At 36.6% G+C, this 19363-nt stretch overlaps 2 protein-coding genes across 2 annotated transcripts; both read left to right on the forward strand.

The window, feature by feature from the left end:
• LOC117807775 lies at positions 1–1699 on the forward strand. The gene is made up of 2 exons (XM_034677179.1): positions 1–57; positions 847–1699. Exon 2 carries the CDS (start codon positions 869–871, stop codon positions 1697–1699), a length of 831 nt encoding a protein of 276 aa, XP_034533070.1. The 5' UTR covers positions 1–57; positions 847–868.
• Positions 1700–3561: 1862 nt separating this feature from the next.
• LOC117807776 (secretory phospholipase A2 receptor-like) lies at positions 3562–16638 on the forward strand. The gene is made up of 8 exons (XM_034677180.1): positions 3562–4060; positions 10873–11241; positions 11424–11480; positions 13121–13456; positions 15023–15085; positions 15234–15319; positions 15430–15517; positions 16395–16638. The coding sequence occupies exons 1-8, from the start codon at positions 3562–3564 to the stop codon at positions 16430–16432; spliced, it is 1536 nt and encodes a 511-aa protein (XP_034533071.1). The 3' UTR covers positions 16433–16638.
• The last annotated feature ends 2725 nt before the right edge of the window (positions 16639–19363 follow it).

The raw sequence follows: 19363 nt of genomic DNA on the forward strand, positions 1-19363 counted from the left end.
GTCAGAATCGAGGCATAAACTGAGACATTACAGCTCCTCTCTTCTCAGACTTCACAGGTAAGACTGAACATTAAAATCTGCTCTATGATTATTTTATCCCTGAAGTAACCTCAGGTATTTTCTTATTTCTAACTTTAATCACAGAACTCTGTCTTTAATTTCAGAATTCTTTAATCTCAGAATTCCAACTTTAATCTAAGAATTCCGACTTGCATCTCAAAACTATTAATCTCAGAATTCAGACTGTTCCGCCTTTAATCTCAGAATTCTTTAATATCAGAATTCCACTATTAATCTCAGAATTCTGACTTTTTTAGAATTCCGACCTTGTTCTAAGAATTCCGATGTAAATCTCAGTTGTCAGACTTTTTTAGAATTCCTATTTTAACCTCGGAACTTTTTAATCTCAGAATTCAGACTCTTATTTTAAGAATTCCGACTTTAATCTAAGAATTCCGACTTTAATCTAAGAGTTCCGACTTGCATCTCAAAACTCTTTAATCTCAACATTCTCTTTAAAGGCAGAGTCTGACTTCATGGAGTTCTGAGATTAAAGCCAGAATTCTGAGAAAAATATATCAGAATTCTATAAACAAATTCAGACATTGTATGTTTTTTTATTGACCTAACCTCCAAAAAAAAATGACTCAGTAAGCACCATTTAATCTATGGATGTTTCTTTTAACACCTTCTATCTGGGTGTAGATTTTTTAAAGCACAGCTTTTTTGACTCAAGTGTAATTTTAATGAGTTATTTAACATCTTGATTGTTATTTAGAAGAAAAGAAAGATTGTGACTCTCTGGTCTAATCAGTATTTTTGGTTATTTCTGTTGTGCAATTGCAGGAAAGCAAGACAGGAGTAAAAGATGAACGAGTCTGGAGTCTTTGATGCTACAGGCAGCTTCAGCATGGGGAGCAGCCGCCTCGCAGGGGACAGACTCTACGTCATTAATGAAGCAGCCCTTGGTCTTCTTCTGACCGGCCTGTGCGTGGGGATCCTTTATTTACTTGACTTCATGATAGCTGTGTGCCGCAAAAAAATCCACACTCAACACCTCACAGTGTTCATGGTGTCGTTCACCTTCACCTCTGTCCTCCAGATGCTGTCCACATCTGTGGTGGCGATGAGATTTCTGGGTATCTACTGTTATCTGAAACACTGTGATTATCTGCTGGTTGTGTGGTTAGCGTCCCGACAATTAGGAGTGCTTCTCCACCTGCTGGTGGGGCTTGAGTTCTTGCTGATCCGTAGCAAGTCTCGCTTCGGCTCCAGACTTCTGCGAACGCACTGGACCCTGCCTGTCGTCCTCACGCTGAGTCTCATAAGCTTACTTTTCACTGGGGTCCTCCAAGCTTCTGTGTTTCTGGGTGCAGTTGCTATAACTCTGACTTGTCTTGTATCAATTCTAGCCTGCCTCTTCTTTAAAAGCATGAAAAAATACTGTATAATAGTTGCTTGCTTAGCCTTCGCCACGTTGGGAACCTACTGTCCCAGTTTTGTGTTTGAGTGCATGGCCATTAGCGGTCTGTCTGTTTCTGTATACGTGTATGAAATCTTTATGTGTTTGACAAACATGCGTCTGCTGATGGGTGGATTTTTATGCTGGGTGATCTTCAGGACAACTCCTGAAGTAGCTCCACAGCGGCTGGAGGCAGGGCAGGTGAACCTTGATCCTCTCAGCCAGGTCCCAGTCTGAGTGGATGATGGAATGTGGAGCCCAGGAAAAAGTCAATGTGTGTGGCTGTTCCTCTGTCACTGAACTGTGCTCGATAATTAAGATTCATAATGAACAGTTAAAGAATAAACAGTAATCACTGAAGTTAAGGTTACACTTTTCTCTGTGTATTTACTTCTTGACTTGAAAATCATTGATTTGGCTGAAGAATGGAAACAGGGGGAACAGCTTGTCTGGGTGTGTTTTGGTGTCAAAGTCAAACATAAGTCAGTGATCATAAAAGTTTTATACATAGGTCTGATAAGCCAATCAGACCATAAACAGAACAACCAACAGGTTTCACGTAGATTAATACTGATGACGCTCATGCATTCCGCTAATCCATTTCTTTTTCACCATTAGTTCAAACGGCCCGTTTTCATCGCTAATGGCTGGACGTGCATACGGGCCCTGGTTATTGTAAAGCACTCCACTCTGGCATAAGTAAAGGGAACATTCACAGGCTCCAGCTCAAACAACGCACTGCTGCACAGCTTTTAACTTGCTCTAGCGGAAGAGAGCACATGACTCCTGTTCCTGCTGACCTTCACTGGCTCTCAGTTGGTTGTAGAATTGATTTTAAGATTGTATTACTAAATGGTCAGGCACCCCCTTATTTTTGTGGCCTCTTAACCTTTTATGTTCCTGATAGCTGTTTGATCCTTAATCATAGTTCGTAACCAAAGGTGATCAGGCTTTAGGTTAGTCAAGTCTGTACCCTCTTAAATCCTCACTGAATACTCCCTTCTATCATATGGCTTTCTCTGAACTGGGGGCTATTGATATCATATTTATTTTATCTTATTCTTGATATAACTGTTTTACCCTTGTGCTTTAATGTATGTCTGTATGGCACCTCTTCACTTTGGTTTTGAAAAATGCATTATAAATAGAGTTATTGTTTTTATTATTATTACAGCTGGCTCAAAGTGCAAACAAACTACTTTGACTTTGTTTCTCATGTCTCATCAGAAGCCCAGTGTTAATCTCATTAGCAATAAATGCACCATAACTCCATGGCCTGGGATGACCAGTGACTCATAACATGGTTTATTTTATGACTTTAGGAGCGGATTAGAGCTCTTTATCATTAGTGACGTGAGAACAGAAAGAGGTGTGGGTGGGCGCTGGATGTAATCAGCATCAGTCATAAGTCAGAATCAAGCCATAAACTGAGACATTACAGCTCCTCTCTTCTCAGACTTCACAGGTAAGACTGAACATTAAAATCTGCTCTATGATTATTTTATCCCTGAAGTAACCTCAGGTATTTTCTTATTTCTAACTTTAATCACAGAACTCTGTCTTTAATTTCAGAATTCTTTAATCTCAAAATTCCAACTTTAATCTTAGAATTCTGACTTTTTTAGAACTCCTGCTTTAACCTCCAAACTGTTTAATCTCAGAATTCAGACTCTTATTTTAAGAATTCCGACTTTAATCTAAGAGTTCCGACTTGCATCTCAAAACTCTTTAATCTCAACATTCTAACTTTAAAGGCAGAGTCTGACTTCATGGAGTTCTGAGATTAAAGCCAGAATTCTGAGAAAAATATATCAGATTTCTATAAACAAATTCAGACATTGTATGTTTTTTTATTGACCTAACCTCCAAAAAAAGGACTCAGTAAGCACCATTTAATCTATGGATGTTTCTTTTAACACCTTCTATCTGGGTGTAGATTTTTTAAAGCACAGCTTTTTTGACTCAAGCGTAATTTGAATGAGTTATTTAACGTCTTGATTGTTATTTAGAAGAAAAGAAAGATTGTGACTCTCTGGTCTAATCAGTATTTTTGGTTATTTCTGTTGTGCAATTGCAGGAAAGCAAGACAGGAGTAAAAGATGAACGAGTCTGGAGTCTTTGATGCTACAGGCAGCTTCAGCATGGGGAGCAGCCGCCTCGCAGGGGACAGACTCTACGTCATTAATGAAGCAGCCCTTGGTCTTCTTCTGATCGGCCTGTGTGGCGGGATCATTTATTTACTTGTCTTCATGATAGCTGTGTGCCGCAAAAAAATCCACACTCAACACCTCACAGTGTTCATGGTGTCGTTCACCTTCACCTCTGTCTTCCAGATGCTGTCCACATCTGTGATGGTGATGAGATTTCTGGGTAGCTGTTATCTGAAACACTGTGATTATGTGCTGGTTGTGTGGGTAGCGTCCCGACGATTAGGAGTGCTTCTCCACCTGCTGGTGGGGCTTGAGTTCTTGCTGATCCGTAGCAAGTCTCGCTTCGGCTCCAGACTTCTGCGAACGCACTGGACCCTGCCTGTCGTCCTCACGCTGAGTCTCATAAGCATACTTTTCGCTGGGGTCTTCGAAGCTTCTGTGTTTCTGGGTGCAGTTGCTATAAATCTGACTTGTCATGTATTAATTCTAGCCTGCCTCTCCTTTAAAAACATGAAAAAATACTCTATAATAGTTGCTTGGTTAGCCTTCGCCACGTTGGGAACCTACTGTCCCAGTTTTGTGTTTGAGTGCATGGCCCTTAGCGGTCTGTCTGTTTCTGTATACGTGTATGACATCTTTATGTGTTTGACAAACATGCGTCTGCTGATGGATGGATTTTTATGCTGGGTGATCTTCAGAACAACTCCTGAAGCAGCTCCACAGCGGCTGGAGGCAGGGCAGGTGAACCTTGATCCTCTCAGCCAGGTCCCATTCTGAGTGGATGATGGAATGTGGAGCCCAGGAAAAAGTCAATGTGTGTGGCTGTTCCTCTGTCACTGAACTGTGCTCGATAATTAAGATTCATAATGAACAGTTAAAGAATAAACAGTAATCACTGAAGTTAAGCTTACACTTTTCTCTGTGTATTTACTTCTTGACTTCTTGAAAATCATTGATTTGGCTGAAGAATGGAATCAGGGGGAACAGCCTGTCTGGGTGTGTTTTGGTGTCAAAGTCAAACTTAAGTCAGTGATCATAAAAGTTTTATACACAGGTCTGATAAGCCAATCAGACCATAAACAGAACAGCCAACAGGTTTCATTATTTTTTACGGTCCACATCATGTAACACACTGCATTTCCCTTTGACCTAAAAGCTGTGTTACATAGTACTAGTCTAGATAAAAACAGGATTTGATGGTTGACACATCATTTATTTAGATATACACTACCAGTCAAAAGTTTGGAAACACCTTCTCATTCAAGGGTTCATATTTATTTTAATTATTTGAAACACTGTAAATTAATACTGAAGACTTCAAAACTAGGAAAGAACATATATGGAATTATTTAATGAACAAAAAAGATCCTGTAAAGTAGCCCCCTTTTTCCTTCATGACAGCTTTGCACACTCTTGGTATTCTCTCAGTCTGCTTCATGAAGTGGTCTCCTGGAATGGTTTCTAATTAACATGAGCCTTGTCAAGAGTTCATTTGTAGAATGACTTGCCTTCTTAATGTGTTTGAGACCATCAGTTGTGATGTTCAGAGGTAGGGTTAGTACACAACGGATAGACCTATTTGACTACTGTTGTAATCCAGATTATGGAAAAATCAGATTATATCATAGTTTTGATATCTTCAGTACTACAATGTTGAAAATAATTAAAGTAAATAAAAACCATTGAATGAGAAGGTGTGTCTAAACTTCTGACTGGCAGTGTAAGTCAGCTTCTTACAAGATAATGTCACCACTGGTTAGGAAGTAGCTAAAATGTCTTGTTAGCCTTGAGATTCAATGTAAAGGTGTTAATTACAAGCTAACCCAGTGCTGGCATTGGATATTTCCAAGCATATATACCGAAGGCTGCGAAGTTGTTGAATGAAAGTTGTTGAATTAAATGTTAAATGTTGCTGAAAGCTAATTTACCTTCCATATTAGCTACCATTTAACAACAGCTACTTACAAGATATTAGCACTATTAGCTAGGACAGGGGTCAGCAACCCGAGGCTCTGTGTTTGAGACCATCAGTTGTGTTGTTCAGAGGTAGGGTTAGCACACAATGGATAGACCTATTTGACTACTGTTGTAATCCAGATTACGGCAAAACCAGATTATTTCATAGTTTTGAAGTCTTCAGTATTAATCTACAATGTTGAAAATAATTAAAACAAATAAAAACCCTTGAATGAGAAGGTGTGTCCAAACTTTAACTGTTGGTTTTCTGGTCTAAATGTTGTTTTTTGTGCTCGAAAGGGAGGCGGCTGTGAGTAAAACAAACAACCACCTCACCTGGTCTTTTCAAAACAGTCTGAGTTTTTACTTGCCCCCCGCTCTCCAACAAACACCTTAACCAAATGTCTTGTCCAGACATCTTGTACACATTGCAGTGGTCTACTGCAAACCAAATTGACCGAAGTCTAACATTTACAATTACTGAAAAACACATCTACATGTCTAGACCACGAAGTAAACCAGACTTGAATTCTATACTTAAACCTAAAGCCTTGAATGAGAAATGAGAAAAATAATTCTGTTCAACATTTTCATTGTATGGATCTTTTGAAACAAGGAGCACAAAGTCCTTTCCAAAGACAGCATAAAAGTAAAGTGCAACATTTTTGAAATCTCAAAGACAAAAATTTAAAAAGATGATTTTCAAAATGGTAAAGAAAAAAAAAACCTAAAAATACAAAAAATGAACACAGACTTCAATTTAGATAGTCACACAAACAGAGCCCTATTAAGGGACCTTGCTATTAAGGACACTGTGCCTCCATCTTCTCCCACTGAAAGATGTGAAGCCCAAATATTGCCTTGATGGGTGCTCACATATTGTACACGGAAAAAAAAAAATCTGCTCTGCTTTGCTGAATTAACAGGATAATTATCTCGGAAGTACAAAAAAAGTTATTCTGAAAAAAAATTATCTCCTTCATTTAGAAAAACAGAGCAGAGTGTTTTTCCTCCCGTGAATGCAATTAACGTTCGTGCATATTGTGCATAAACACAAAACTGTGTTGGATAAAAATTAACTTTACTGACAGAGAGCATGTTTGAGAAACATTTGTTTGAAGTGTATTTTTTATTTACTACTTTGACGCATCTTCCATCTGTTATAATAGAGGAGGATTGTTTTGTGACTTATACTGCAGCCAGGCACCAGGGGGAGCTCTAAAAGTGCTTGCTCCAATTTGGATGGCTGTTGTTCCAACCATGATGTTATAGACTTTGATTGGGAGAGCCAAATAAATTATACGTGTAAAAAAGCAATTGTTCCCCCGCTGCAAAAATGTCAAGTAAACAAACGTACACAGCTAAGATAAGATAAGATAAGATAGTCCTTTATTCGTCCAACATAAGGGGATATTTAAGTGTCACAGCAGCAAAGTAGACAGTGCAAAAGAGTATAAAGCAAACAAGAGCCAATAAAATAGCAATTATTAAAAAGTTATTAGTAATTAAAATTAAAGAGACACTCACATAAACAAACATTTGTGTTCAGGCCCTTTTTTAATTTTCCAAAACCTCTACCCATAAGTCCTTAGTCCAGCCACAGTCTGTCATTGGTATTGTGGGTGGTAATCTCAGTTTCAACGGCAGGAAAGTGTTTTGAAAATTAACAGAACACAAGCAATTTCTGACTTCCCTTATGCTACAACACAAATGCAGCATTCAGTCAAAAAGAGCCAAAAATGCAGAAAGACCAATATTGAAAAGGCTTCGAGTTGCTCCGACGAAAATATTGAACTGTGAAGTTGACAGAAAAAGGCAATATCTCCACTTTGCAAAAATGTCCTCATTCTTAAAATCATAAAAAACAAGTCCCCACAAAGATATATTGACAAACACACACACTAAGACAAACACAGATTTTCAGGACCTCAATTATTCCCAACACCCTAAAATAAAAATACAAATAACAAATAATAAAAAGGGTCCAAATTGTGTGTAGAAACACTTTTTGAAATATACACTTCATATATGAAGAGTTCATTTGCAAAAACAGTTAACTCACTTTTGAAAAACTAAAAAAATCTTTCTAAAAACACATTTTTTCTATTACTATCTTTTGGTATTATCAATCAACTCAGGTTGGGTGGTTTTGACTAAGTTAAAATGACTTTACTAATCAGAGATATCTTGAAAATGCAACTTTATTAGGAATCTATATCAAAAAGAAATATGTTTTTTGAAAATTTACAAAAACTGAGTTGTCTGTTTTTGCAAATTAACTCTTCATATACAGATTTTATTTCTAGTTTCAGCATTTCTGTTCAACCTTTTGTTCCTTTGTTTTTATTTAATGGACGCTGATTTGTATTTTGTTGTACATCTGTTGTCAAGTCGGTGAAGATGCTTTCTCTATTTGCTTGTTTTCGTCTATTTGCATGTGTTGTGTCTTGCATGTGTTGAGCTCTCGGGGCCACCAGAGACATGTGCTCGCTGTGAACAAACATCTCCTCTCCAAATTCTTGAGCCCAACAATCATTCCCACCAAGATGGAAGTGCAAAACTAAAACACACAACCACTGTCTTGGGGTCATGGACCATTTAATATCCAAACGCAGCATTTAGGAGAGGAGACGCAAGGGTACATTTTCTTCAAATTGGCAGCACAAGGAGAGAAGGTAGGACGGCATTGAAGGTAACAGAAGACCTTTTCTTTGGTTTTCTCAGACGTATACATTTTAATGATTGAATCACTTTTGTTTGATTGCTGCAGGTCATGGAGGGACGTTTCAAGAAACTGCTCATCTTTGGTTTGTACTTCTCTCCCACTAACTTTGTTGAAATTAGCATAAAGTCTATGTTATATTTAAAAATATGACACAGAATTTGACTCTAAATTCACAGGGACATTCATTGTTATAATGGGCATCATCCCAAAGACAGGTAAGAAAATGTGTTCCTTTCTATGTACTTCATAACATATAGTAGCAACACAGTTTGACAACACTTGTATTCAAGCTATAACTTCAGTATTACCATTTAAATGTACTTAAACAATTAAAATTCAAAGTTTGTATTAATAGATGCAAAAGGAAGGTGCAGCTTAAAATAATAATTTGGTGTTTTTATTTCTAATACTATAACCCGAAAAGTATCACTCATGTATGTAACAGGTTGTATAATTTGAGATTTGAAGGCGGTCAAATGTATAACAACATCAATAACATCCTCATTTGCCTCTAAGAGTGTAAGCTTTTTTATTAGCAGTAAAATTTTACTATTTTTTATGTCTTTGTTTTTTTAATCATCTTTTAAATCTTGCAACTTAATACACAACGGCATTTGTGTCTGTAGTTAGAAAGAAAGAAAAGAAATAAAGAAAGATATTCCTTTACTCACAACAGGGAAATTTACAGTGTTACAGCAGCAAAGTGGATAGTGCAATTAAGCACTATAATAGTGAGCATAGAAAAATAGTAAATATCAAATTATAAGTAATCCTAAGAAAAATATGTACATAAATAAGCATAAAATAGAATACAATTAAAATTGCTGTATATCTACAGAACAAATGTAGATGACAGAGGTTGCAGCATTCTTAACATGGGAGATTGTTGCACTTGTTTTCTTTGGCTGTTGGTTTTTATTTCATTTGTTTGTTTATTGAGTTGGGACAATGCACATTAATCAACATTAATGCACTGAGCATCAATGTAAATGCGCCGGACTTAGCACAGATGCTAAATTCATCCGTAGTCCCAAGGCAGGTACCTACACAACACAGACCCAGTAAGACTTTAAAACCTCACAGCTACAAATCACACGATAGACAATTACAAAGCAAAACACAGGCAGACAAAACCAAGACTAACAAAACACAGGCAGACAATATCAAGACTAAGAATATCAAGACTAACAAAACACAGGCAGACAATATCAAGACTAAGAATATCAAGACTAACAAAACACAGGCAGACAATATCAAGACTAACAATATCAAGACTAACAAAACACAGGCAGACAATATCAAGACTAACAATATCAAGACTAACAAAACACAGGCAGACAATATCAAGACTAACAATATCAAGACTAACAAAACACAGGCAGACAATATCAAGACTAACAATATCAAGGCTAACAAAACACAGGCACACAATATCAAGACTAACAAAACACAGGCACACAATATCAAGACTAACAAAACACAGGCACACAATATCAAGACTAACAAAACACAGGCACACAATATCAAGACTAACAAAACACAGGCACACAATATCAAGACTAACAAAACACAGGCAGACAATATCAAGACTAACAAAACACAGGCAGACAATATCAAGACTAACTATCAAGACTAACAAAACACAAGCACACAATATCAAGACTAACAATATCAAGACTAACAAAACACAGGCAGACAATATCAAGACTAACAATATCAAGACTAACAAAACACAGGCACACAATATCAAGACTAACAAAACACAGGCACACAATATCAAGACTAACAAAACACAGGCACACAATATCAAGACTAACAAAACACAGGCACACAATATCAAGACTAACAAAACACAGGCAGACAATATCAAGACTAACAAAACACAGGCAGACAATATCAAGACTAACTATCAAGACTAACAAAACACAAGCACACAATATCAAGACTAACAATATCAAGACTAACAAAACACAGGCAGACAATATCAAGACTAACAATATCAAGACTAACAAAACACAGGCACACAATATCAAGACTAACAAAACACAGGCACACAATATCAAGACTAACAAAACACAGGCAGACAATATCAAGACTAACAAAACACAGGCACACAATATCAAGACTAACAAAACACAGGCAGACAATATCAAGACTAACAAAACACAGGCACACAATATCAAGACTAACAATATCAAGACTAACAAAACACAGGCACACAATATCAAGACTAACAAAACACAGGCAGACAATATCAAGACTAACAATATCAAGGCTAACAAAACACAGGCACACAATATCAAGACTAACAAAACACAGGCAGACAATATCAAGACTAACAAAACACAGGCAGACAATATCAACACAACACGGTCAAAAAGTTAAAAAGATCAATGAACAAAAAGCCCCCGGGAACAGGCATCATATTAAGAAACAGTATTTAGATATGGGAGCATGTCTGATTTATTTTTAACCAATGTTTGAGTTTTTTTTTAAAAGAAGTTAAATGTTATAAAGTCTAACCACAGCAGGATGGTCAAAAGAAAAACTAACAACCACTATTTTTTATGAAAATCTAGGCTCCCTATATTACATCCAAGAGTACATCCTTGTCACTGACCCAAAGCTGAGCTGGACTGAAGCCCAGAGCTACTGCAGAGCCAAGTATAATGACCTGGCCACCATATCCAATGACCACAACTTCAGTGTGATCACCAAAATGACCTGGAACTGGACCAGCGCCTTCTGGATCGGTCTGCATGTCAACAGCTGGAGATGGTCTCTTGTTGGTGAGCATTTCTACACAGGTGTGGAGGAGGACTACAGGCAGTGGCAGGACAATCAGCCGGACAATGCAGCGCCACAGGAGAACTGTGCCTCCATGATGGATGACGGCTTCTGGAGAGACAACAGCTGCATGCTCAAAATGCCTCTCATTTGTTTCAGAGGTGAGTCGAGCCTTTGTGAATGCAAATGACTAATGTTAGTATTTCATATTCATCATTTTCACACAGCGGTTCTTTTCGGCTCAGATGTTTTGAATGTTAAGATGCTGTGTTCAAAGTTGTAAGCTGTAAAAATGTAGAAAATCCAACTCACTAATCTCTTTAACCTCTTTCTGATTTTTCAGAGAATGACGAGGCAATTCATGCAAACATTTCTGAGGGATCTGGATCCACATTTCAAAGTAAAACAACATATTTCACAGCTGATTACATTGCAAAAACTCAAAATCTTAACAAGTGAAATTCTCTCATTTTTAGTCAAAATGTCTTATCCCTCTTGATTTCAGATACATTTACTTAACAAGTAACATTTGAGCAAGATAGAGGGACTTGTTTTAAGACAATGCATCTTATGTCAAACAATCTTGAAATGATCTTGTTTTAAGTTGTAATTTAGAAGAAACAAGGTTTATTTTACATTTCATACATTTTTCAAGCTGAGATCTTATTTGTAGAAGACGGATAATCTTGATTTAAGACAAACACTACTTGATTTAAGTAAATGCATTTTATTGGAGAATCTATCAGAAAACAGCTCCATTGATAAAAGAAAGAAAGAAAGAAAGAAAGAAAAAAGGAAGAAAGAAAGAAAAAAGGAAGAAAGAAAAAAGGAAGAAAAGTAAGAAAGGAAGAAAGAAAAATGGAAGAAAGAAAAAAGGAAGAAAGAAAGAAAGAAAAAGGAAAGAAAGAAAAAAGAAAGAAAGAAAAAAGGAAGAAAAGAAAGAAAGAAAAAAGAAAGAAAGAAAAAAGGAATAAAAGAAAGAAAGGAAGAAAGAAAGAAAAAGGAAAGAAAGAAAGAAAGAAAAGTTGTTTTTTAATGGTGGGTTACAGTTTTCAGGCTGTTTCTTCTAAATCAGATCAAAATATACATCCTCAGGTTTCTGTTGTTGGTTTAGTGGTGCCTGGTGTGTTCCACCAGCATCCTTGATGTTCCTTTCTAGTGTAATTTTCACTATATTATATTTGTGTCTATATTTAACATCTTATCCTCGATTCTTATGAATGTATGTCCATGTAAAATCAATAAAAATATATTTAAAAAAATATATATATACATCCTCAAACTACATGCACACAATGAAACACCTACTTTTGAGCATAGCTGGCTTATCCTAAAAAACAACATGACTGAATATTAGTATATCCAGCTCGCTATGAGAAGACATTATATCTCAAACTGCTCAAATTAAACTTTGTCATCTTATTGTACAAGTACAAGATGGTCTTAAACCTAGAGAAGTGCCGCTATAATACAACTCAAATTAAGGTAAATATACCTCAAATGAAGAAGTTGACATGAAATGTATTAGTGCAGAAATCTTTTTTTGAGTGAAAAATACTAATTGTTATCATTCCTGGCTTATTCTGAGACTCTAAGCTTTAAAATACTGGTCAAATATTGCTCAAAATAAGTTTTCCCTGCTAATTTTAAGATCACAGTTTTCTAAATATTATGTCTTATTTTGAGAAATCTTACCAAGAAAATTTTCACTTGTTCTATTGGCAGATTTTTTTGCTTAGTTCAAGGGAAAAGTACCTTGAAATTAGTTTTTTTTTCTTGTTTTTTAGAGGGGCATTTTTGCCACTTAGGAAACAAAGGGCTTGGAAATGCCCCAATTTGTCAGATATCTCCAATTTAAACACCATAACCTGAAAATCAGCAGTGCCACATTATAACAGCTCTACAGCTTCCCATCCTTTGCATGATATTGAGGGGGAAAGGCCACTGTGTAAAAATAGTCAATAACTCTATACAGATGAAATGTATAAACTAAGCATTGAGGGCTTGATTTATAGCTCCTCTCCTGTTTTCTTCTTGTAGACGGAGAAGATGGTCAATACATACTGGCAACCGATGACAAGAGTTGGTATGAAGCTCGAAACTACTGCAGGGAGCATTACACCAATCTGGTCGCTGTGAGGAGTTCGGCCGAAAACCAGGCGCTGAAGAACCTACTGCAGAAAAAACACAGTGTGCAGGAGGCCTGGATTGGCCTCCACAGAGAATCCTGGAAGTGGTCAGATGGCAGCACATCCCTTTTCAGAATGTGGGGCCGCCAGCCTGAAAACGAAAACAACTCTCAATCATGTGTTGCCATGGAATATGGTGGATGGAGCAACCGGACATGTAGCACTGGATTCGGCTTTCTCTGCCAAAGTAGGCCCAAACACTGCCGACATGTTTGTTTTTACACCATTAATGTAATCTGTTTTAAACAGGTGGTCATACTAAATAAAACCCCCAGACAGGACGGTGACCCAAAGCTTGTATTTAGAGAGGGACGGGGGCCCAGTAGCTCCTCAGGCTGCTGTCATATCTGTGCTTAGTAACTCTTTCTCTCTCTCTCTGTCAACTCTCAAAACAAGCCTGAGATACAAACTAGAACACAATAATACAAGTCTGTTCCTGCGTAAAGACCTCTATTGCACCACCACTCTACACTGGTGACTTTTATTTTAAATTGGGGAGTCTTTATATCCAACATCAGCACTCCACAAGTTTCACTGACTTAATATTATACCACTGTTTTCTTTAAATGCATGATTATGACCTAATGAGACTGAACAGCATTAAAGAATGGCGCCACTAGACTGGCCTGCCTCACTATGTGTCCAGCATGCTTTGGGCATTGTAGAGGTCACTTTTAATGTATTTTTTAATGTTTTATATATGTATTATATCTATGTTTATTAGATTTATTATTATGTTTATTTTAATATAATTTATATAGCATATTTCGTACAATTCAAATACAATTCAAAGTGCTTTAAAGCGATTTAAAAAAAAAAATATATATATATATATATGTATACTGTCTAAACATGAAGCAGAAATTGGTTTAGAAGTAGGATATAATAGTTAAGACAATAAATAAAGGTAAAGATAAAAGTTTAAGGTTAATTAAAGCACTGAAAATAGCAATAACAATGTTAAGTTAAATAATAGAAAATGAAGAGTTAGAAATAAATAACACATAGGCTGAACTTATATAAAGTTATAAAACCCTACACCATAGCCAGACAAAATAGATTGTCTTTTTTTTTTTTTTATTATAAATATTTTTATTTAGAAATATGTCAAATTGGGGCGCTGGTGGCCAAGCGGTCTAAGCGCTCCACATATAGAGGCTACAGTCCTCGTCGCAGGAGTCGACGGTTCAATTCCAGGCCGGTCGACCATTTCCTGCATGTCTTCCCCTCTCTCTACTCCCCACATTTCCTGTCTCTCTTCAGCTGTCCTGTAAAATAAAGGCAAAAAGGCCAAAAATATATTAAACAAAAAAAAAAAAAAAAGAAATATGTCAAATTTACAATGACAGATCAAGATTCGGAGTCCCAAAAGCAAAGACATGTCTAGTGAGTGACTATTATAACAGAATGCATGCCAAGTATTGAATTACAAAAATAATAATATAACAAGCCCCAATTTCCTTTTTCAATTTTTCAGTAGAACATTGAGAAAAAAAACGAAAAGAAACATGACATATCTCTCAAAAAATATCTATATTTATAGATTGGTCGTTAAGTTACTCTTAAAAGTCTCAATATTCTCATCTGAAATCCTCTGGCAGGCTTGAGTCCTTGAGCGCCATCTCCTGGGTAAAATATGGGAACACAACACGATACCCATCACTGCATTTTACACTGGTATACTGGTCTCAAGAAGAAATACTTATCATGTTAAAACTGACTCTGTCTCTCTTTTTGTACTTCTCTCCAACAGAGATAACTGAACTTTCTGAAGGAACCTCAGCACCAGTCTCTGAACCTGCCAACGTCTCCCAAGGTGAACGCAGGCTCAGTCCTCAAATACTCAAAGCTGCACACCAATATTTGAATCTGATTCTCCTAGCTAGTAATTATCACACTTCATAAATGCCTTATAGAGGATACTTGATAATAATAATAATAATAACATGACGTTATTTCTCTAGTTAGGAGAAGGACTTCATTGAAGATGAAGTTCTCAACTGACTCGAACCTCGCAGACCCAAAGATCCAACATCAGCTCACACAGCAGGTACATTAAGCTGTCGTGTCCATTTCTGGCTGCATTCAGAACATTTCTTTTTTTTTCATTCTACTCCTGCTTTACCTCCAAAAAACATCTTCTTTTGTTTGTTTCTTTAGATTGAATCCGTCTTGAACCGTCAGGGCTTTTTTGATATCAAGCTGCTCCGGTGGTCGGTGAGAGCAGAGCCAAAACCAACAGAGAGAGGTAATTGGAGGTGTTTGTGATGAAAGATAATCTTACTTTATAATTAAGTTAATTAAGTCATGCAAACATGTTCTTACCCTTAGCTTGACAAATAAGGTAGCTTTGTCATCGTTCCTTTGCTCCAGAGTGTGCCTGTTACTTATGTGCATTGCTCTGTGGTAAAGTTGGTGAAATAAATCTACCATTGAGGGCAAGGCTTTCACAATAATATGCAAATTAGTTGAAATTAGTACCTTGAACATAAGGCTCGCTGAGGAACATTGCAGATATTATTTTGGATGTTTGATGCTCCTAATTACTTTGTGAGGCTTCAGAAAAAAATCACGATTTTAGTTTAAATAAGAGCTCAGATACAAACATAGACACAGAACTGACATGCAAACATACTGAAAACTGTCACCAGTTGCTCTTGTTTTGTTTGTTTTTTTATAATAATATGCAATAATCTTATTCATAGAGCACTTTTCAAATGTTGCATTACAAGGTGCTTTACAATGCATTAAAAGGACAATTTCAAAAATCATCAACATTTTAGGGTTAAGGATCGTCCAGTTGGTGCATGAACGATTACTATTAAAAGAAAACATTAAAATAAAAAATAAAAACAGGATCCTGTCTTTGGGTTGTATATGTCTTTGATTTTCTATTCCATATTGTAAATTACTTTGTGTTTCATGTCGTGTTTCCTGTCTGTCTGGTTAAGTCATAAGTTATCCTTATGTCTCCCTGATCCATGTGTAGTCTTGTAATCCTTCTGTTTCCTGTTTTATTTTGTAGTGCTTGATCCAAGTCATTAAGGTCATTCCAGAATGGATAGGAGTACAAATAACATTGTGCATCTTCCATATTAACTTGCTGTGTTTTTTTTAACCGACAGATGAATGTGGAGAAGAAAAAAAGAAAAAAGGTGGCTGAGACTTTTTGTTCATCCAAATGTGACTACAAAGAGGAATCATGACAAAATGTTTAACAATCACCTAATAACATCTATGTATTTTGTAAGCAGACAACTGGGAGTGTTAAAGTTATCTGAAGTGGCACTGTTTTGTATGTGTTGTTTGTTTTGTTAGAATGATCTACCTCATACACATTTCTTAAAGTGACAGAACTCTTTGAAGTATTTTGTGGGTTTTATGATTTTTACTACATGTACTATGATTAATAAAGAAAAAAACATCAATCAATCAATCTTTATTTATATAACACCAAATCACAACAAATGTTATCTAAAGACTCTTTCCAAACAGAGCAGGTCTAGACTGTACTCTATGTTCTATTATTAACAAAGACCCAACATCAAGACAGGATAAGATCCAGTCCCATCTTACAGACAGGACTCAGTCTGATCTCATCTTAATCCACCATGAGCAGAGCACTTTGCAGCATTAAGCAAGTTACAGTGGCAAGGACAAACTTCCTCTAACAGGCAGAAACCTCCAGCAGGACCAGACTCATGTTAGACACACATCTGCTGAGACCGTGTTGGGTTTGGAGAGAGGGAAAGAGAGAGAGAGAGAGAGAGAGAGAGAGAGAGAGAGAGAGAGAGAGAGAGAGAGAGAGAGAGAGAGAGAGAGAGAGAGAGAGAGAGATGATAGTGGTGAGACGGGTAGTAGTAGTTGTAGCAGCTGGAGTCTGGCACGTTCACAGCAGCATGTCGTCTATGGCAGACATCCAGAGGAACCTATGAGACAAGGGAGCTCAGGGACTCCAGAAAGGTCTATGGCTTGTAACTTTAACGGGACAGGAAGAGTTAAAGGAAGTGACAGGCAGAGAGAGGAGACAGAGGGAAAGACATGATCCCAATGTGTCAGTTCTCCCAGCAGTCTAAGCCTATAGCAGCTTAACTAAGAGCTGGTCCAAACCTGATCCAGCTCTAACTATGAGCTTTATCAAAAAAGAAAGTTTGAAGTCTACTCTTAAAAGTAGAGAGGGTGTCTGCCTCCCGGACCCTGACTGGTAGATGAATCCAAAGGAGAGGGGCCTGATAACTGAAGGCTCAACCTCCCATACTACTTTTAGAGACTTTAGGTGAGTATTTAAATTAAAAGTAGCTGCAGAGAATGATGGCATGACATACATTAATGGATTCTTTTACTTAATTAAACAGAATGAAGTGGTGGGACACTAGACCAGTAAATCATTCTCGAGAGGATTTTCAATGATAAATAAATCAGATAAATAAATAAAAATGGAAAAGTAAATAAAAAGATTTAAAAGGACAATAAAATAGGTTTTCGGAGAAGGAGGACGACATCTTTAAAGTCATCTTTGAATTAAAAAAAATAAAATGTAAACATTTTGGTTGACTGTTATCGCAAATATCTGTGGAAAAAAAAACTGTCATGTGGAAGAAGCATATTTAAAATGTGTTTATGCCTTAATCTCAAACACAACAGCACATTTAAAATGTAAGGCTCAAAATGTCTGCACCATCAAACTGAACATGTGCACAATGAATCATTAGCAAAGCCCCGGTCTGTCAATAATTTAAGGCTTCTGTAAGGTTTTTTTCCACAAGCTGGAACAATTACTTTGAATTAAGGAAAAAGTGATGTAATACATGCAAAGTTGCATCAACACAAACACTGACACAAAGTGGGCGACCAACAAGCTTGTTTTACCAGCTGCTGTCAAAGGACCACTGGTAACCAAATCTGCTCTTGTGTCTTCCGATCTCCAAGTTTTGCATGAAAGGACATGAAAAGTGACAAATATTTCCATAAGTTTCCCCATCTTCACTCTGAGCATCTTCTCTGAGGTTAGTTCTTCAAGGTTTCAACAACAAGAGAGGTAAGGTTATTTCCAAGATTTATGGAAAAGTTGTTTAAAAAGCTAAAAATATTTGATTATGTGACTGTCATGTTCTCTGTATGACAAAATATTAGTATGAGACACTCAGATGTGTAACATCATTTTGATTCTTCTAACTCAGGTAAATGGTTTGGCTAAGGAGCGCCATCACATTCATTGGTAAACACAGTTCATAAATTCCTGCAGCATTTTTTCCTCCAAGTTCTATTGAAGTTAAAATATCAAGTATCATAACGCACAATGTTTTTTTTCACAGGGATTGCCCTTTTGTTTCAGAGGACCACTGCAAATCTGAGTGAGTATCTCTTGAAGACTAAACGAGAAACAAGTTCTGCTGTTCATTATCAGAAAATATGTGTAACACACACTGAAGATATTTTCTTATGAATTATTGCATTTAAAACTGACAGAAACATTGATCCATATTTCAATTTTTAAAACATGGCGTTTTCAGTCTCTAGTATAAAACAGTGTTTGTTTATTTATTTATTTGTTTTAATTTTTATTTAAAAGGACCATGCATATTAATTAACATTTTTGTTTTTTAAAAAATATGTTATGGTGAGTGTAAACAAGAATGGAGTTCAGGATAAGATGTATATAAAAAAAAAGCCAACAAGATTCATTAAACGATCACTTCACAAAATTAAGAGTAAGCTTAAAAGAGTTCATTTTTGATATAGATTTTAAAAAGGACCAACTTGAAGACTGGAAATTTTATTTTTTCACGTCTGAGAAAGTTAAATATTGGGACATTTTTTGCCTTTTATTGATAAGACAGCTCAAATTGCAATAGTATCATGGCAGACATGATAATATCCTACACTAATATCCTATAGACCATGTTCAGGGTGAGAAGCTCAAGTATTTTTATCATGTGCTGCTCTTGTGTTGAAGGTCCTAAGTAGTACATACGCTGTTACTCTGACAAATGACAGTTTAAAGTAGGTTGCCAAGGGTTGCACTGGCCGACGCATGCTGCTTCCACCTCCTGTGTCCATCAGAACCTTTTTATTTACAGTCTATGATCAGAAC

The sequence above is a fragment of the Notolabrus celidotus genome, chromosome 23, assembly GCF_009762535.1.
Source record: "Notolabrus celidotus isolate fNotCel1 chromosome 23, fNotCel1.pri, whole genome shotgun sequence".
In the NCBI taxonomy this organism is placed as follows: Eukaryota; Metazoa; Chordata; class Actinopteri; order Labriformes; family Labridae; genus Notolabrus; species Notolabrus celidotus.